We start from the raw sequence: 21,245 nt of genomic DNA, 5'->3' as shown, positions 1-21,245 counted from the left end.
GAAATTTTATTAAAATGTAGTATTGATATAGAAGTGACAAATGCTGTACGGAGACGATGCGCTTCTCAACCGTTGCCGAGAAATCGCGATGTGAATTTTAGCACGCTAGTCCAGTCGCCAGGTCGATTGAGCATTTTTTTCGAGGATGATGGCTTTTGTTAATGTTTTTTTATGTTTTTTGGGTCGTAGAACAAGAATCTGTAAATAGTTTTTTCGTAAGTCGATGCAATAAAAAGTTATTAACAATTTATTTGTTTAAATTGCCCTAGCGATCAAACTATACATCCTATAAAAAAATGAACTGGAGAAAATTTGTTCCTCTTTTTACGACGAACAAAATGGCGTTTGAATTTTTCCAAAATCTTGATTATTGACGGAAATATTTCAATTTTTAGGTAATTACTGCCTACGCGTCGCGGCGTACCCTAGGCGTGCGCGATCGCGCTCAATTGTACCACATGAGTTTTGCTCCTTTAATTTTAGGCGTGTTTTTGGAAGTTCAGAGTTTCAATTGTTTTAACGATACAATTGAGCGCGAGCGCGCACGCCGCGACGCGTAGGCAGTAATTATCTAAAAATTGACATATTTCCGTTAATAATGAAGATTTTAGAAAAATTCAAACGCCATTTTGTTCGTCGTGAAAAGAGGAACAAATTTTCTCCAGTTCATTTTTTTATAGGATGTATAGTTTGATCGCTAGGGCAATTTAAACAAATAAATTGTTAATAACTTTTTATTGCATCGACTTACAAAAAAACCATTTACAGATTCTTGTTCTACGACCCAAAAAACATAAAAAAACATTAACAAAAGCCATCATCCTCGAAAAAAATGCTCAATCGACCTGGCGACTGGACTAGTGTGCTAAAATTCACATCGCGATTTCTCGGCAACGGTTGAGAAGCGCATCGTCTCCGTACAGCATTTGTCACTTCTATATCAATACTACATTTTAGTAAAATTTCGACAAAATCGGTGACCCCGAGGGTTGACCCTTCCCTTGTCAGTAATTGACGTAAAATGCGACGTTGCCAAGTATTTTTCTCACTTGTAACCTTTCTCGACGACTCGCATGATCAGCTGATCAAAACGGAGTCAAATGAGAAAAATCACAGAATTTGGAAAAAGTAACATACTTTGTCACGTATGAAATTTTACACCATAATTCATAAAATTATTTTTTCCTTAGCAAAAATTGCCTGAAATATATTTCTGAACGTGAAAACAAACAGTCACATGACTAGCACGTAGCGAGACGACTACCTTAACACATTATATTTGATATGAAATAAAATGCAATGAAAATGCAATATAGTTACGTATTTAATATATATTTGCAATGAAAAGTTCTGTACGGGTAGATATAATTTAACTGATGTTCCGTATTGACTGGTTCTGATACGTAATAAGAGATGTTAACGGTGAAATCTTACATAAAATTAAAATATCTGCCGCTGTTATGCCGAGGCTATGTGTTACGTCGACGGAGTTAATCAAAATTATAAATAGAACAGCAATAACATCCTACCCTGTCACAACCAGCCTAGACCTGCCATATTTAGATATTTTGATTATTGTTTAAACAAAAAAATATTTTAAGACATTAACATAAACTGGAAGTTATTAACGTTTAAAATAAAGATTTTAAAGACACAGAATTATGATATGATGACCAGATTTATAAGTATAACATTTAAGGGGATCCTATAGTGAAGGCCAAACTTCCTTGATGTCGATAATGTCGAACATTTTTAATTCCGTTCTAATTCGTTTTCTATCATTTTCTATATTACCGGCCTATATCTGCCCTTGTCTAACGAGAGGCATGTGTCCTTGTTTCGATTGCTGCGCCATCTCTCGCTACACGCCATACTGCTCTTCTTGTCATTCCGCATGTATATTTGTATGTGTAAAAGTTAAAACAATGACACTTTTTTTCTAGACTTCTATCGTAGTTGTAATTGCACGATATTGTTCTTCAATGTTTTCCCTAGAGGGCTAGATTCTCATTTTGTATATATAAACTGCAGTATTTTTGTATAACCAAATATTGTCGTCAGTGACAGCTCTATGTGCCCAAATTTTTAATTTTTTTTCGTTTTGGAAGTTAAAACCGATCTAGCCCTCTACATTTTTGTGCGTACTTTAATTCTAGACCAAATTTTTGCAATTCCGTAAAGCCAATTAAAAGTGGTTTTGTTTTAACTAAATGTCGGTAATTATTGCCACTATAGGATCCCCTTAATACATCACTGATTTATTTTACTTTTGGCTATACAAAACTAAAAATATTTTCTGTGTGTGAAAATACGCTATTCAGCCTAAAATAACTAATTGAAATATTATCGCAATGTTTTTGCAGAAATACTATATTTTTTATGCAATATTATCTTTTGTCACTTTTACAATAATTGCCGTGTACTAACTTGCCTCATGTACCAACTAACCTCGGTCTCCCTTATATATAATATATTTTTTTGTGTATTACATATATCTTTTCCAACATTAGTAAACTGTACTCTGACTAGATTTGTCAGACTTATAACACAGTTCCCTTTGGAGTAAAATCCTCTCCCTCCCCATAATTAAATCGAGTCGATTTAACTATCTAAATAACTGTAAAAAAATTATTGCGAAAAATACCTCAGCCATGGTTCACCTGGAACCTTCCTCATTCCGTGAAGGGTGTCGTACCAATTCGACCACTGAGGCATGTGGTAATAATTATCGCTATAACCGGTTAACAATAGTTTTGAATGTCTTTTTCAGACGGCGTGAATAAACAATAATACGAGAATTATACGACCGTTATGATATACAATCAAATAGTAAATTAAATTAAATTTCCATTTACGATCCAAGCTGGATCTTGGTAGCCCAGTTATTACATATATATTTTTTTATACAAAATTATTGTTATACAAAATTAAATCTAATTTTTTGTACAAAAAAGTATTGTATATAGCTTAAATATAACTAACAGTATACTTAAAAAAATTATTTTAAATTAACATTTTGATTATTTGAAACATCTTCCTTCTTAAAAGTTTTACGACAATTATAGCATCACCATTAGCAAGAAAAAGGAGAATCTGTTGAAGGAAAAGGAGACACTCATTGGCGAAGTGGAGACTATGCAACAACGCATGAAAAACATGTCTATTTACATGGAAGAACTTGAGAAAAAAAGTAGTGAAGTTGAGCAAAGGATGACGGAGATGCAGGAAACTATTTGTATACAGATGAATGAAATTTCACGAGAGAAAATAATTCGGGACAGAGCGGAAACGGAGGTGCAACAACTTCAGGAAGAAATAATCTTAAAAAAAAATGACCTCGAGGTAAAATGCTCATGAAAAAATATTTGAAACTAAAAGGAATGTAATAAACTATATTTATTATATATCATTGTATATAATTTAGATGTATGATTTGTTAGAACAAAAAGAGTGAGAACAAGATTCCATAGGCAAATGGCCCCATTTTTTTCGCATTCGATTTTGGTCATAAAGTAGGTACCAAACGAAAGGTCTCGTCAATCTGATTACAGATATGTCAGTCTCAGAGTGTACCTATTTACCGTTCCAGAGATATCGGGCTCCAAAAATTCCCACGGTATCTATTCCACGGTCACAACAATCCATTTACAATTCCTGCTGAAAATCTGTCTAATATTGCTATCGATCTTAATAATTAGTTAATAAAGACGTGATTTGTTGCTTATTTCCCGCATAATTTTCAATTGACGACAAAAGGCGCGAGCTAGAGGGGGGGGGGGGAGCGCTCGCCCGGCGAAACTAGTAGCGCAGAGACCACGAAAGCTATCGGTCTCCTCGAAAGGACAATAAAGATTATTCTCTCTGACCCGAGTCGTATATCCTACCCCGAGATTGACATTACCGAGAACGTTCATAACAGGCACCATCTATTGGTTTTGGAATTTTTGGAGCCCGATATCTCTGGAACGGTAAATAGGTACACTCTGAGACTGACATATCTGTAATCAGATTGACGAGACCTTTCGTTTGGTACCTACTTTATGACCAAAATCGAATGCGAAAAAAATGGGGCCGATCTTGTTCTCACTCTTTAATCATTAAAATCAGTATATATGTATACCTTTTTGCGGTTCTTATGCGACACCACAAGTCCCTAGATCCGATTCTTTGGATCAATTTTGATAATTTTCTCCTTCTTTTATTGAGTAAATATTGAGTAGATAATGTTATCATTGCCGGATTTATATATATTACTGTCTCTATCAACTGTAGTGCATCTTGTAACAAAATTACGTTTTAGAATAATAGATCATATATGTCAAAATCAAAGTCGTTATCACTGCTGTTTATATCATCCAGTTTGTATTTTAATTTCCTTTAGCTATAATTATTAAAAACATTTTATCAATAAAAAATAATAACATTTTATTCATATGATATGGCAAAATAAGATAAAGAAAAAAACATTGTATACACATACAAGCAACAATACCTTTTCTTGAATAATTACTTCAAATAATCTCGATGAAAGCATTTATTGCGTGATGTGCAATAAATACAAATTAATAAGACCAAAAGATAACATTGTGTGTGATTAAAATGTAGTGTAGACGCATTGCAACAATTAAAATAATTATTTAATTTTACCATCAGTGGACGTATCAGCAACATTATTTATACTTTATTAATATAATCAGTAATAATAACTTATTCAGTGATGTATATAAGGTTCCTGCTAACTCGCCTGCTAAATCCGAATTGATAATACACACAGCGTCACACTTGGCAAACTTGTAAATTAAAAGGCTTAAAAAATAAAAATAATAATAAGTGAAACAGGACCGCCATGACAGACAATCAATTTAGAAAAAAATGCCATTTTTAGTCAGGACTGGATCTTGGTAGTCTAATAATACTTTTTGCAAGAATTTTGTGTACAATTATAGGCCAGTTAATTTAAACATAAATAAAAACATTTGTTGGGGTAGTAATAAATTTTCGATGATTAATGAAGATATATATAGCGCTCCTAGTTACGAATCAAATGAGATCATTAAAAAGGGGGTCGGGATAAGCCGCCATTTTGTTTTTTGGGGGCTAAAAACGGTTTTTGCGGAATATCTCGTTTCCGTTTAATTTTTCATTAATAATTGTTATTATCAATCTGGTAGAGAAAAATTCTCTACAACTTTTGTCTAGAACATTCTTTCGTGCGGTGAATAGCTTCTGAGTTACAACCGCAAAAAGAATGAAATTTTAGGAAAATTATTGGGGATATGCATTTTTATGGGAAAATGTCATATTTTGAGCTTTCATAAATCGAATTGTATAACAATTACAATGGTTTTCGATTATTTACTTTATTAATAAATAGTAAATAACATTTTTTTAAATTAACTTATTTCCTCACCAACTTGCGGTAGAGTTGATGACACGTTTTTTTTTTTAAGTGCTGTTATGATGTAATCAAAGGATGTCACTGCAATCATATTTGTTTTGATGGTTCGGGTTGGTCATTAAATTCTTCGTCGTCATTATCCTCGTCTACTTCAATGTCTTTCTCTGTTTCACGCAGTACTGTTACGTCCAACTCCAGAATTCAAATAAGAAAAACTGAGAAGCAAAGAAAAGGCTAACCAGAGGGGTAAGCCCAGAAAAATTAGACGAAAAAATAACAAATCTGCGGAAAAATTTGCACCCAGCTAAATGTTTGCATATACCTTTATTTCGTCGTTATAAACAATATGTGAAAAGTGCCCATTGATGTGACCCCTGCTAAAAATTTTACAGAGGGTCAAAGGTAAAAAAAACCACTACTAATGGAGTACGCTTTCTTTTGGCGATGTATGGCGCTTGACATAATGAGGAATCAATAGACGGGGATAATGTTATTTCCGGGGCCCCTCAATTTGATAGGTGTTATGGGCGTTGCTACTTTTATTTATGCGATTATCTACCTTATTCTAACTTATCCGTTATTGCGTGAGTAGGAGTTAGCCCATGGATTGTGAATCGCAAAGGGGTAGAAAGGAAGATGACACATATTTGCATTTAAACAATTAACGTATATTTACATTATATACATGTGTTATTGTGTCAGTGTCTTTAATTCGTTTGGTCTGCGTGGCCGCGTTTATTTCTTCCTTCCTTGGGCTGGTTTCCGTGGATGTCAAAGGTGTCCGTGCGCCTAGGAAGTCGGCGAGCGTCCACGCGCTACTGCCGGAGGTGTCTGTACGCCGAGGAAGTCGGCGGGCGACCGTGCGCCACTGCCGAGGGCGTCCGTGCGTCTGGGAGTCAGCGAGCGTCCAAGCGCTACTGCTGGAGGCGTCTGTGCGCCGAGGAATCGGCGAGCGACCGTGCGCTTCTACCGAAGGCGACTAGCGCCGAGGAGTCGGTGAGCGTCTAAGCGCTTCTGCCGGAGGCGTCTCGCGCCGAGAAGGTAGGTGGGCGTCCACGCGCCACTGCCGAGGGCGACCGAGCGCCTAGGTGTCGGCAAGCGTCTACGCGCTACTGCCGGAGGCGTCTCGCGCCGAGGAGGTCGGCGGGCGTCCGTGCGCCACTGCCGAAGGCGATTGGCGCCGAGGAAGGCGGCAAGCGATCGTGTGCTACTGCCGAGGGCGACTGGCGCCTCGAGTCGGTGAGGAATCACGCGCTGCTGCCGTAGGCGTCTAGCGCCCAAGAAGATTTCTCAAGCCCCGTAGGGGTTCCCCTTATATACAGGTCGAAGCTGAATCTGAAAATCGCGAAACGGTACTGGCAATGAGGCGCCTAGCGGCGTTGATGCGAAGTAGCCGCCGGTAATACAGGGCCGCAGAGTTATCGCGCGGGCGTGTACCATGAGTGGCGTAGACCGCCAAATTACCCCCTTCGTTGTTTTAAAGTCGGGATTTGAAATCGTACTGTTTTTCGTGATACTCTGCCGCTCCGAGTTGTGGTTTCTGTAGGTGGAACGTCCGCTGGAGTATCTTGTGATGGCTGGGGTGTTTCACGAGGTTTGTCGTTTGATTCTTGATCTGCCAAGATGTAGGCAGGCTTAAGGCGGTCGATAGTTACGTGGACGGTTCTGCCGTTAATCTGTAACTTAAAAACCTTCTCGCCTTTGCTGAGGACTTCGTAAGGGCCGTCAAAAGTGGGTTGCAGAGCCCGCGTTGATGCATCGTGCCTGAGGAACACGTGAGTTGTGTTTGCCAGGTCTTTGTGCTGGAATATAGCAGGCGACCCGTGTCTTTTGATTGGTTGTGGCCGTAGACTTTTCATCGTCTTCCTGAGTCTCAGTAAGAAGTCACTCGTTTCATTGGCTTGAGTAGTTTCTTGTGGAAACTCTCCCGGAAGTCTCATGGTTTCTCCGTATACAAGTTCTGCAGGAATTGCGTGGAAATCTTCCTTAAATGCTGCTCGGATGCCCATCATGACGACGGGTAATACTTCAATCCAAGCTTCTGTTTCGTGCTATTTGATGGCCGTCTTATTTTGTCGGTGCAAACGTTTGACCAAGCCGTTGGCTGCGGGGTGATAGGCTGTTGTGTGTATATGGGTGGTGCCTGTTAGCCTAGTAAGCTGACGAAACAGGTCGGCCTCGAATTGCCTTCCCTGATCCGTAGTGACCCGCGTAGGTGTACCGAATCTTGCGATCCAGTGAGTGAAGAGATTCTGGGCTACTGTCTCTGCGGATATGTCTGCCACCGGTATGGCATCAGGCCATTTGGTAAATCGGTTGATGATTGTAAGGCAGTATCTATAACCCTTAGAGATGAGTAGATGCCCAACTAGGTCCATGTGTATGTGCTCGAACCGTTTGGTAGGGCCGACGAATTGTCCTAAAGGCGATCGGTTGTGCCTGTAGACCTTCGATTTTTGGCACGCAAGACATGCTCTTGCCCATTCTTGGCAGTCGGCCTTAATGCGTGGCCAGACGTACCTTTCTGCGACTATTCTTGCCGTCGCTTTGGTTCCTGGATGCGATAAACTGTGCAGTAATAGACGTTCCAGGGATTGATACTTTTGTCAATTTTAGTGAAGAGTTCCCTTTTAAGATGTCTTCCACCTTGGTATCCTTCTCTTGTGCTTGTGACAAATTTTCTAAGTTGATTGCGGACTGAATTTCCTCGATTCGTGAGAGGGTATCAGCGACGACGTTGTCTTTACCCGCAATATGACGAATATCGGTAGTGAACTGACCGATGTATTGTAAGTGTCGTGCCTGCCTAGGAGAGGTCTGTAGTGGATCTTGTCAAAAGGCGTATGTGATCGGCTTGTGGTCAGTGAACACCGTAAAGATCCTTCCTTCTAGCATGTGCCGGTAGTGTTTGATAGCAGCGTAGATTGCTAGAAGCTCTCTATCATAGGGGCTATATTTTTGCTGGGCCGGATTCAGCTTTTTACTGAAAAAGGCTAATGGTTGCCATTCTGTTCCGTCCCATTGTTGAATGACTGCTCCGATGGGTGTATCGGATGCGTCAGTTGTAAGAGTGATGTCTGCCTCTGGATTTGGATGTGCCAAAAGAGTTGCGCGAGACAGACTGTCCTTACATTTTGCGAAGGTTGCTTCCAGTTCTGCGTTCCAAGTTATGGGAGCCTTTTTTTGGTTTTGGGACCGCTGAGTAAGCCATTTAAAATTGCCTGGTCCTTAGCGGCCTTAGGAATGAATCTGCGATAAAAATTGAGAGTCCCCAGGAACCGTCGGAGCTGCTGAATGTTCTCAGGTTTGGGACACTCCTTGATTGCTTCGATTCTTTCTGGCGGAGGTTGAGTGCCGTTCTCCGAAACCTCGTAGCCAAGGAAAAGAACCTTTGTTTTTCCGAAAACGCATTTAGAGGGGTTGAGTAAAATGCCGTATTTCTGAAGTCGTTTGAAGAGTATGCGTAAATGCTTCTTGTGTTGTTCCTCGTTCTCTGATGCAATGAGGATGTCGTCAATATACGCATAGCAAAAATCCAAGTCGCTTGTGATTTCGTGGATTAAGCGTTGGAATGTTTGTGCGGCATTGCGTAACCCGAACGGCATGAAAAGATATTCGGAGAGTCCGAAAGGAGTTGTTATAGCCGTTTTTGGAATATCATCAGGGTTAACAGGTATCTGATTGTATGCTCGCACTAAATCAATTGTTGAGAAGATCTTCTTTCCGTTCAAGTTCTGCGAGAAGTCTTCGATGTGCGGGATCGGGTATTGATCCGCTTCTGTTCTAGCGTTAACTCCCCTGTAATCTCCGCAAGATTTCCAGGAGTCTCCTTTCTTTGGCACCATATGTAATGATGATGACCATGGGCTTTTTGATACTCGAATGATCCCTTCTTGAAGCAAGAGATCGAATTCAGCCTTGGCCGCCTTGAGTTTGTCAGGGGCTAAACGGCGAGGACGGCATGCTACTGGTGGGCCATCCGTGGTTTTGATGTGGTGGAGCGTGTTGTGTTTTACCGTATGTCTCTTGGCAGTACCCTTTAAGATATCGGGAAATTCTGCCAAGATTCTGTGGTATTCGTCTTCGATAGCCAACACTCTGATTGATTCCACAGCCCCTTTTCCTGATGTGCCTCTCTTGCGCAAGTGCGTTTTACCATCGAGAAGAGTACCTTTCTGTAGGTCTGGAAGGAGATGGTAATAGGCAAGAAAATCAGCTCCATGATGGGCTGCGTGACGTTGGCAATGATGAAACGCCATGGAAATGCGCGTCGTAACCCAAGTTCCGGCTGAAGTGTAATCGTGCCGTACGTAGCGATTGTTGAGCCATTTGCTGCAAAGAGTTTGTAGGATGTTGGCGCGGTGTATTCCGCTACCATGGAGCGAGGGTATACACTCACGTCCGATCCTGTGTCTATTAAGAATCGTGTCTTAGTATCTTGGCACGTAACGATTAGGCGGCGAGGGCTTGGGGCGGGTCTACTGGCCGCCATCAGTGACTGCCCTGGCCTTTTCCGATTTATTAGTACAAGGTTGTGTGCACTTCTTTGCTTTTTCACTAAATCGATTGTGGTAGTAGCAGTGCTTGTCATTTCTATCGTCTTTATCTTCTTTGGTTTTACCGCGGTTGCGGCTCTGACTACGGCTTCGACTTCGATTTCGGCCTTTCTCATTGTCGCGTTGCCTCGACTTGTCTCTTGAGAGGCGTGTGGTGAGTGTGGCCACCTGCTTGGTCAGAGCCTGGATCTTTGCTTCCAAAGACTCTTTAGTTGCAGGCGCAGCTGTTGCTGCCACGACGGCCTTGTTAGTCATCTCGTGGATGCGATCGGCCTGTTCGGCTACGCTGTTGAGCGGATCTTCCGTCCGGGTAGCGAGAACCATCTGCATTTGAGTAGGAAGTCGTCCTAGCCAAAGTGTCCGTAGAAGAGAGTCGGGTACATTTTTACCCGCTAAAGTTCGGTGTCGTAAGAATTGAGATGGCTTGCGATCTCCTAATTCCTCGAGCTCCAAGAGTTGCCGTGTCCGTTGTTCCTGAGGACGGACATACGGACATACGCTGAATAAGTGCTCTTTTTACAGTCTCGTATTTGTCGACCTCTGGGGGCTGTGTGACTACGTCTTTAATTTCTTTAATTTGACGAGAGTCTAATTGAGACAGAGCGTATGAGTACTTTGTAGAGTTTTGGGTAATGCCACTGAGTGTGAATTGTCCTTCTAGCTGTGCGAACCATAGTTCGGGTTCATTTCCCCAAAATGGAGGTATGCGTACAGCGACTTTGCTAACGATTTCCTCGAAGATCTGTACTCTACCGTTGTCTTCCATTTTGCTACCTCGCTTTGCGATCACGTCGGGGTCACCAATTTTATGGGCGTTGCTACTTTTATTTATGCGGTTATCTACCTTATTCTAACTTATCCGTTATTGCGTGAGTAGAAGTTAGCCCATGGATTGTAAATCGCAAAGGGGTAGAAAGGAAGATGACACATATTTGCATTTAAACAATTAACGTATATTTACACTATATACATGTATTATGGTGTCAGTGTCTTTAATGTCATTTTGCTTGAAAATGATTCTGCCTCCTCTTCGTTTGGTCTGCGTGGCCGCGTTTATTCCTTCCTTCCTTGGGCTGGTTTCCGTGGATGTCGAAGGTGTCCGTGCGCCTAGGAAGTCGGCGAGCGTCCACGCGCTACTGCCGGAGGTGTCTGTACGCCGAGGAAGTCGGCGGGGGACCGTGCGCCACTGCCGAGGGCGTCCGTGCGTCTGGGAGTCAGCGAGCGTCTAAGCGCTACTGCTGGAGGCGTCTGTGCGCTGAGGAATCGGCGAGCGACCGTGCGCTTCTACCGAAGGCGACTAGCGCCGAGGAATCGGTGAGCGTCTAAGCGCTTCTGCCGGAGGCGTCTCACGCCGAGGAGGTAGGTGGGCGTCCACGCGCCACTGCCGAGGGCGACCGAGCGCCTACGTGTCGGCGAGCGTCTACGCGCTACTGCCGGAGGCGTCTCGCGCCGAGGAAGTCGGCGGGCGTCCGTGCGCCACTGCCGAAGGCGACTGGCGCCTCGAGTCTGTGAGCATTCACGCGCTGCTGCCGTAGGCGTCTAGCGTCCAAGAAGATCTCTCAAGTCCCATAGGGGGTTCCCTTATATACAGGTCGAGGCTGAATCTGAAAATCGCGAAACGGTACTGGCGATGCGGCGCCTAGCGGCGTTGATGCGAAGTAGCCGCCGGTAATACAGGGCCGCAGAGTTATCGCGCGGGCGTGTACCGTGAGTGGCGTAGACCGCCACATGTGTATTTGATAGATCTTTCGCTGAGAAAAAGAATGCCGCAAACCGCAATGCGCTACGATGCATAGTTTTTGAGATATCGATTTTTAAATGTAATAATAGCAATATTGTTGTATGGTATTATATATGGGGTTTGCAATTTACCACGTGTGGAAAATTCACGCATGTACTTTGCAAGGCATACTATGTGTCTAGTTTAACGGTAGTGGAGCCCCCCGCAGGGGGGCGGAATCTACTGCCTCCACGCATACACTTTCCACGCAAAACGAGGTGTCACGAGGTGCCACTTTTTAATATCCTAACTATTCTCTGCTATAACAAATTATTTCTGTTACAGATATTAAATATTTTTACACAATGCAATTTTTCATACAAAGCGACGAAAGAAGAAAAAACGGGTTTTTAACTTTTCACGCGAACCGAGGTTCACCCCCACCCCCCTGCTTGCGGGGGAGGGTCTGCCGCCCCTCCCCCGCCTACGTGTGTACTGTTTCTCTCTCTCTTTCTCTCTCTCTCTCACTGCTAATTCTGTGTATATTATTATACTATGTGATATATTATAGAAATTGATATCTCGAAAACTATGCATCGTAGCGCATTGTGGTTTGCGGCATTCTTTTTCTTAGCGAAAGATCTATCAAATACACCTATCAAATTGAGGGGCCCCGGAAATAACATTCTTGCCCACCAACATCTGGTGCTCAACAGCATTTATATCAGGTGTACTATCAAGTGCAAACATGGCTCGAAGAACGATCTCAATCCTTAAAACTGAGGATGGATAAGGAGGAATGATATTTTAGAACCGATTCCATCTTTGCTACCATCTGCTCGGGACACTCTGTTAAACTCCATTTTTTGCAACTGCTGGAAAAGTTGCGGATTCAACTGTGGCTGCAGAAAAATTGTTTTAAAATGTTCAACAGTGTGTGGACATTGCCGTTGCCAGTCTTGCCTCAACGCAGCACCTGATGCAATCGAAGAATACTATGCCGACTGCAGCTACGAAGATGTACATCCTACAGATTTCTTGGCGGAAGCCATGGAAATTGAAGAAATTATGGATATCGACCTAACGGAGGGAATTGAAGAAGAAGTACTTAATTGTTTTATTTCTCTCAGAAAAACCGTAAATTAGGCCTACTGGGGACATCACATTACAAAAAACGCGCCTAGCACTGTACCCTTGAAGTGGTGTGGAAAACAGTGTATTATCTCTGAAACGTATGAAAGTTGAAACTTTGTAAACCGCAGGACACGAAAACGATTGATCCTACAAAAAAAACTCATAAAACGTTTTTTGTAGAGAATTTTATAAGCTACAAATTTTGTAATAACTATTTTTGCCGTAGGACTAATGAATAAAGAGATATTCGCGAAAAACTGTTTTCTTTTCTTACCTTTGACCCTCTAAAATTTTTAGCAGGGGTTACATCGATGGGGACTTTTCACATATTGTTTATAACAACGAAATAAAGGTCTATGCAAAAATTCATCTGGTTGCGAATTTTTCCGCAGATGAATCCTAATTTTCCTGGGCTATAGGAGTACGGAAGGACGCAAGCAGATATTTATTCTGTCTCTTGCAGGTACACGCACTGAGGCGCGTAGCGCGAGCCAAACGCACTTTCGATGGCTCAAGATGGGTCAACGTCCGTAAGGATGCTAGGACGCCTTCCGTGAGCGGTGCGATCATCGCACGGTGGGCCAAATTATTAAAAACGCGGCCAAAATTCATTTTTCACGATTTTTTAAATATGTATTTTTAATTACTAACAAGGGAACGGTCGGGGGTGTCCGAGACCGATTTGGATGCGCTTTGGATATGTTGTTGAGCATCAAAAAATATTAGACTCGTATTTTTTTTGCGGCTTATCTCGACGTTTAGGGGTTGAAACAACCCCTAAAAAATAACGGATTTTATAGTTTTTAGCGAATATCTTCGAAAATATAAGGCGTATGAAAAAAAGTTTGGTACAAAAGGTTTATGGCTTTTTGTGCTCTTTACAATGGCGTAATCAGATTTTTCAAATTTGTCACATTTTTTAATTTAACCCCACTTCCACCTATTATTTTTGCCAAATATAACAATTTTTCTAACGCAAATTTAAGAGCGTCAAATGCCAAATACATCCATGTGTATTTTTATTATGATACCATTATTAGATTTTTGGCAAGACGAGATGATATGTGGTATAGGCGTCGCCCTGTAGGTAGGAGTTGCGTTATTTCTGTTCAGTTGCGCCGTACGCTTTTATGTTTGTTATGCGCCGTACGACTTTAATCGCTAGGGTCGTATTACATTAATGAATAATTATACCGTTGTGCGCTCACAACAATTTACTTCGACGCGTATTTATAACACTGTTTTGCGCACGCGCCATTTGAACTTCGGATGACGTGATATATTTTCCTCTGCTTGGACTTTCATCGCATATTATGTCGTAGTATATAGTAATGGAAATTTTTAAGCGTACGGCGCAACTGAACAGAAATAACGCAACACCTACCTACAGCGCGACGCCTATACCACATATCATCTCGTCTTGCCAAAAATCTAATAATGGTATCATAATAAAAATACACATGGATGTATTTGGCATTTGACGCTCTTAAATTTGCGTTGGAAAAATTGTTATATTTGGCAAAAATAATAGGTGGGAGTGGGGTTAAATTAAAAAATGTGACAAATTTGAAAAATCTGATTACGCTATTGTAAAGAGCACAAAAAGCCATAAACCTTTTGTACCAAACTTTTTTTCATACGCCTTATATTTTCGAAGATATTCGCTAAAAACTATAAAATCCGTTATTTTTAGGGGTTGTTTCAACCCCTAAACGTCGAGATAACCAGCAAAAAAAACCCGTGTCTAATGTTTTTTGATGCTCGACAACATATCCAAAGCGCATCCAAATCGGTCGTTATTTTTTAGGGGTTGTTTCAACCCCTAAACGTCGAGATAAGCAGCAAAAAAAACCCGTGTCTAATGTTTTTTGATGCTCGACAACATATCCAAAGCGCATCCAAATCGGTCGTTATTTTTTAGGGGTTTTTTCAATCCCTAAACGTCGAGATACGCCGCAAAAAAAAAATACGAGTCTGTTTTTTTTTTATGCTCAACAACATATCCAAAGCGCATCCAAATCGGGTAGGGACACTTCCGACCGTTCCCTTGTTAGACGAGGCACAGATCACTGGACCCCGTTTTGTGCCGCCCTAGGAAGTTTAAGAAAAGTCTCTTCTTCTTGAGGTCGGCGGAGCTGATGCCGGTCTGGAGTAGAAGTGAGTTCTTTTGCCGCGACACCGATTTTTATATCCCCCCCCCCCCCCCCGAAGCGATAGATTCGGTGAAGGAAGCTGATCTTCGCGCCGCGCGCCGGGCGGACGCTCCGCACTCGGCGAAAATCGGCTCCCGTCGGTGCTCGTCGGAGCTCCGAAGGGATAGCGGTGCCGCGAGCCGCAAACGCTCGCGCACACGATAATTAATTTCGAGCGTTAAAAAAAAAGTGGGCGCACCGCGCCCTATCCTCGCCCGACGGATTGTTGGTCGGGCGGCATCCGGCGGATGTTAGCCGGGAGACGATGCGTTGAAAGGGGTGCATCATTACACAATATATCATTCAGCAACGTATTAAACCTGACACAATAATCTATAGTGACTGTTGGAAAGGATACAGATCTTTGAATGATTTTAATTACATACATCAGACTGTGAATCATTCTGAGAAGTTTGTAGATTCTGTGTCAGGTGTACATACACAAAATATAGAACGATTATGGCGCGATATGCGTGCTACTTTGCCTTGTTTTGGCATAAAACAGGAACATTATATATTACATAGCTGAATTTTTGTTTAAGAAACGGTATCATTTTAATGAAAGAATACCTCAATTTTTTGAAATAATGGCTTCTTTATATCCATTAACTAATGTATCAATTACTAATAAATAAATTGTGACATATTCTTGGTAAAATTGCACAATGCTTTCGACTTTTCACGCAAACCGAGGTCCACTTCCATCCCCCCTGCTTGCGGGGGAAAGGCGGTAGCCCCTCCCCCGCTCATATGTGTACTGTCTATACACATATATCAGCAAAATACTTCCTTTAGCACTGACACAAACTTGTAAATTTTTCAAACTTTTTTTGTTCATTACTTTTAAATAAGCAATGAGCGACGATTAAGTTATAAGGAAAAGTTACTCAAGGTCATGTCCTTGACAACATATGTCAAGGTTAAAATCATCGGAGCTGGCTGCGTAAAGGGAAATATTTACCCTAAGGCAAAAATATGTACAGAAAATTCACACAAATAATATTATTAGGCTACCAAGATACAGTCCTAATCGAAAATGGTGTTTTTTCTAAGTTGATTGAAAAATAACGTTAGAAAGCTATAAATTATTCTTGCAACATATAGCATCATTTTTTGTTTTAGTGTAGTGTTTTATATTTACAATAATTGTCATAGTGTTAAAATATACTGCAGATTCCTATTTTATAATCATTTTATATGTGAAAGCAAATATTTATTTCAATTTGGCAACTGTCAAACAGTTTGTTTCGTCCTTGATTATATATAATTCAATTTAACATATGTGGGTTATTTATTGATTACCCAGACAAAAAGGGGAGATTTTGGTACATTTTACAAATCTATTCTATTGATTACAAATGATATTTTATTGACAAATATTTTTATTTCAACGTACATTGCAAGAATTTTTATGATATATTTTCTCACTTTTGACGTCATCAATCAAAGATGGCTGCAGTAACTGAACAAAAATCATAAGTTTAAAAGAATACTCTGGTGGAAAAATGTCTCAGAATTTTTCATATTATTAATTAGAATTTCTATAAAAGGTTTTAGGCTTTTTCAGAATGCTCAAAATTTTTTAGATTTTTTAATACGAATTGGAACGTTTTTCAGAAAAATTCAAACAAAATAGATAATAATAATAAAATATTTTCCCCGTCAATATATTTTTGTAAAAATCTGAATAAATATGAGGAAATCTATGTAATTTATCAGAAATTTTCATACGGATACTGAAATATTCCGAAAATCCTCATTCAATTATTTCTGAAAGTATCTGAGAAATTTTATGTACTTTTTCAGAATTTTTCATAAGTCTCAATTCTTATAAAATTTTTGAGAAAATATGGGTATTTTTTAATCGTAATGGAAATTATTTATAACTTAAAAGGATCCTATAGTTGCAGTCGTTACCGACATTTTGTTCAATGCATTAAACTTTTAATTGGCTTTACAGAATTGCAAAATTCTTTTATAGAATTAAAGCACGCACAAAAATGTAGAGCGCTCCGGTCAATTTTACATCAAAAACGAAAAAAAATTAAAAATTTGAGCCCATAGAGCTGCCACTGACGACAATATTTGCTTAATACAAAAATACTGCAGTTTGTATATACAAAATGAGATACGTGCGCTCTAGAAAAAACATGTAAGAACAATATCGTGCAATTAAAACTTTGAAAGCCTAGAAAAAAAGTTATATGTATTTAACTTTTATATGTACGAAAGCACATTCAGGTTGATAGGATAAGTAGTATTGCGTGTAGCGAGAGATGGCGCAGCAATCGGACAAGGACAGATATCTATAGTTAGACAAGGAGAAATATAGAGAAAACAAGATTAGAAATGTTGACATTATTGACATCGAGGAAGTTCGGCCTTTGCTATAGGATCTCCTTATTACTAACAAAATTACCATATTCTATGTTATCGACCTATATATGCCCTTGTAGATAAGGATATATACAAGGATAGTACCTACATTGCACGCACACATACGCACGAATTGTAAATACATACTGTACTCTTATATTAGACTTCTAATCTCGATTTGGAGGGTTCATTGATGTTTTTCTTATTGTACAATCCAGGGAAACTCATTTTCACGTCGTATCAATAGCATATTTCATATATGAAGCACATCTTGTGATGAGTTGACAGTGATCGCTGCAACTCGAGACGCCATATTAGGATGAAAGCAGGTAAAGAAATTTGTAATGCCGTCATTTTTTCTCGTTTTTTATATAAAATCAAAGTTTCCTTGAATCATTGATGTATGTACTGCAATTATGGAGAAGCATTTTTAATTCTATAAAATTAATACGACGCTACATAAGTAGAAAGAAAATCATAATTTTGTCGGTAAAACAGACGACTCCAGCATCCCCTTAAGGGGATCCTGCAGTGACAGGCGAACTTCCTCGATGTCGATAATGTCAACCTTTCTAATTTTGTTTTCCCTATATCTGTCTTTGTCTAACGAAATGACATCTATCCTTTTTCGATTGCTCGCCATCTCTCGCAAAATCCGGCAACTACTGTTGCTGCTCTTCTTGTCATTCTGCATCCGTATTTGCATTACTAAAATAAACATTCGATGGATCTTTTTTTGTACGCATTGAATCTTACTTCTACTTACACGACATTATTCCTACATGTTTTCCCAAGAGAGGATGATAAACATTATGTATGTATAAACTGCAGAATTTTTGTTTTAAGCAAATATTGTCGTCAGGTGACAGCTGTATGTGCCCAAATAAGTAATATTTTTAATGTTTTGGTGTTTTTGATATAAAATCGCGTTTGTTACCTTAGATTTTTGTGCGGACTTTAATTCTGTAAAAGATTTTTGCAATTCTATAAAGCCAATTAAAAGATCCATCTGAAAACGATAATGTCGGTAAATCATACGGCTGCAGGATCCCCTTAAGCCATTATTTGTTTTATTAATTTAACACATCTAATATTTAATAAAAATACTAAGAAATGATGAATAAATGTAGACTGCAAACGCATCTATTGAGGCCAGCGCGAATAACATTACGAGGTTAGAGAGTTTGATAAAAGATCAAAAAATAGCAGATGAGAAGATGCAAAAGGAGATGAGCAAGCTTGTGCTAAAGAAAATGAATTTGCAAACAGATCTTGATAATGCAATCGTTGAGATAGAAAAACTAGAAAAAGAACTTTTTGATAAAAAGAAGCAGATAAGAAACATTAAGTACGAGCTTAACAGGTAGGAACAACTCACACATTATATGAATACTAATTCATAATGAAGTTTTATAATAAAATTCCCTAATGCAATTAAATATTATAAATGACAAATGTTTTAGAACAAGAGAAGACAGCGCCAAATACAAGCATGAAAAGGAACTGATAGATAAGAGATTGATGAAAGCAGAATTTGAGCGGTCCAAGTTGGAGCGTGAATTAAAGCAAGCTTTGATCAACGTCAAGAACGCCGAACACAATGTTCAAACTTGTCGCAAGGAACAGCTTGAGGACAAGCAACGTGTCGAAATTCTGTTACGAGAGAAGAATACCATCGCCCGTAGTAAGGAGACCGCATTCGAGCGAATCAAGCGATTAAATCACGAGCTATTGCTGTGCGGACATAGTAAGAAGAAGATTGAACATGAATTGGACACACTAATCCAAACCATTGATGACATGAAAAAGCAAATGGAAGTTGTAGAGAAAGAAAGGGATAGATATAGCTTGGCGGTACAGGGATTAGAACAGCAGGTAAAGTATAAAATATTTACCAAGTACTAGAGATACCTATAATAGTGAGTGTGAAAAAGAACTTTCGGCGATTGTTAATTCCGGAGATCACATTTAAAAAATTTACAAAAAATTCTACAACTTAAGAAAGCAATATTAAAAATATATCCTACCTGGCATATTATACCTACACTAGATTTTTCGCCCGCGCTTCGCGCGGGCTCAAAAACTGTTCCCCTCTCCCCAAACTCACCCATTAATTAGGAGCACCAATAGAACCCCATGAAACCTCCAATTTTCAACCCCATAGTAGCCATCCCCATAAAATTAGTAATCTTTTGGTACCAGTTTCACCAAGATCATCAACAAAAAATTAGAAAAATTTTGGCACTGGTTTCAAAAAAATTAATCCATTAATAAAAAATTATTCATTAATAAAAAATAAAACTTATCCTTCAAAAATTAAAAGACTTTTGGCACTGTTTTCAAGAAAATCAGTCAATTAATACTTATTATTTCTCGAAATTTGAATAATTTCCAAAAAACCGGTTTCCAAAAAATCGGTAACAAAAAATTATCCGTAAAAATTATCCATAAAAAAAAATTCAGTTTGATATCTCAAAGTTTGCGGAAATTGGAGCAATCACGTACATTTTTTTTTTACAGAAATCGGAAACCCCTTTACTATTAGCAATTTTTCTAATTCTATTACATTCTTTAGTTCTTTCTACCCCTATTTTATATATGATTCTTTAAGATTCGGTCAATTATTGAAAAATTGAAAAAATTTTGGAACCGGTTTCCAAAAAATCGGTAACGAAAAATTTATACTTTATGGCAGTCCCCGGATTGCCTAAATTATACCATCCCCGAATCACTCAACGGGTGGACGCTTTTATTCGCGGCGATGAAAAGTATTTGCTTCTTCTTTTTCTCTCTCCCCGCACTTCCCGGAAAATTCTACCTCTACTTCATATACAATTCTTTGAGATTCGGTCAATTATTTCCGGAAAAATCCAAAAAGATCGGTAACGAAAAATTATATACTTTATAGCACTCCCCGGGAAATTCTACCCCTACTTTATGTACAATTCTTTGAGATTCGATCATTCGGAACCGGTTTCTAAAAAGATTGGTAACGAAAAATTATACACTTTATAGCACTCCCCGGGAAATTCTACCCCAACTTCATATATAATTCTTTGAGATTCAATCAATTATTTCCCGAATAATTGGAAAAATTAGAAAAACCGGTTTCCAGAAAATCGGCAACCAAAAACTGTACACATCATGGCGCTCCCCGGACCAAATCTTAAAGAATTGTATATGAAATAGGGGTAGAAAAGACTGATGAATATAATAAAATTAGAAATAGCCCAATATTTCAAAATTTGCAAAAGTTAGAGCAACCACGGGCATTTAAAAAAAAATTCAAATTTTTTTAAAAAGTGTGCAAATAGAAACTTGCACATTACTTCCTTACAATTTTTAAGTGTGCAAGTAGATACATGCACATTGCTTTAGTTTTTAAGTTGGCAAGTAGAAACTTGCACATTGCTTCCTCATAGTTTTTAAGTGTGCAAATAGAAACTTGCACATTGCTTCCTTACAATTTTTAAGTGTGCAAGTAGAAACCTGCACATTGCTTTAGTTTTTAAGTTGGCAAGTAGAAACTTGCACATTACTTCCTTACAATTTTTAAGTATGCAAATTATAAATTTGCACATTGTTTCATAGTTTTTAAGTGTGCAAGTAGAAATCTGCACATTGCTTACTTATAGTTTTTAAGTGTGCAAGTAGAAACCTTCGCTCACAAAGCTCCTCTATGAGGAAGCTTTTATTTTATTCGATACATAATTATTAGTATTTATTTATTTGTTTTGGCTTTCTCACAGAGGAAGCTTTGTGAGCGAAGGTTTCTACTTGCACACTTAAAAACTATAAGTAAGCAATGTGCAGATTTCTACTTGCACACTTAAAAACTATGAAACAATGTGCAAATTTATAATTTGCAT

General features: G+C 39.2%; 1 protein-coding gene across 1 annotated transcript in view; it reads left to right on the top strand.

Annotated features, from left to right (window-relative positions):
* Nucleotides 1-3,048: 3,048 nt before the first annotated feature.
* Nucleotides 3,049-21,245, top strand: part of LOC139779876 (cilia- and flagella-associated protein 58) — a gene marked incomplete at its 5' end in the record, with an annotated part of 247,623 nt that continues 229,426 nt past the window's right edge. The window contains 3 exons of the mRNA XM_071718355.1: nucleotides 3,049-3,342; nucleotides 18,507-18,739; nucleotides 18,840-19,251. Of these exons, the coding sequence (XP_071574456.1) occupies nucleotides 3,049-3,342; nucleotides 18,507-18,739; nucleotides 18,840-19,251 (939 nt within the window). The remainder of the gene's footprint in view (nucleotides 3,343-18,506; nucleotides 18,740-18,839; nucleotides 19,252-21,245) is intronic.

This window comes from Temnothorax nylanderi, unplaced genomic scaffold (assembly GCF_030848795.1).
Source record: "Temnothorax nylanderi isolate EJ_2023f unplaced genomic scaffold, tnyl_v1.0 TNYL_tig0247_pilon, whole genome shotgun sequence".
NCBI classification, from domain to species: Eukaryota; Metazoa; Arthropoda; class Insecta; order Hymenoptera; family Formicidae; genus Temnothorax; species Temnothorax nylanderi.
This window is presented reverse-complemented; position numbering and strand designations above follow the sequence as displayed.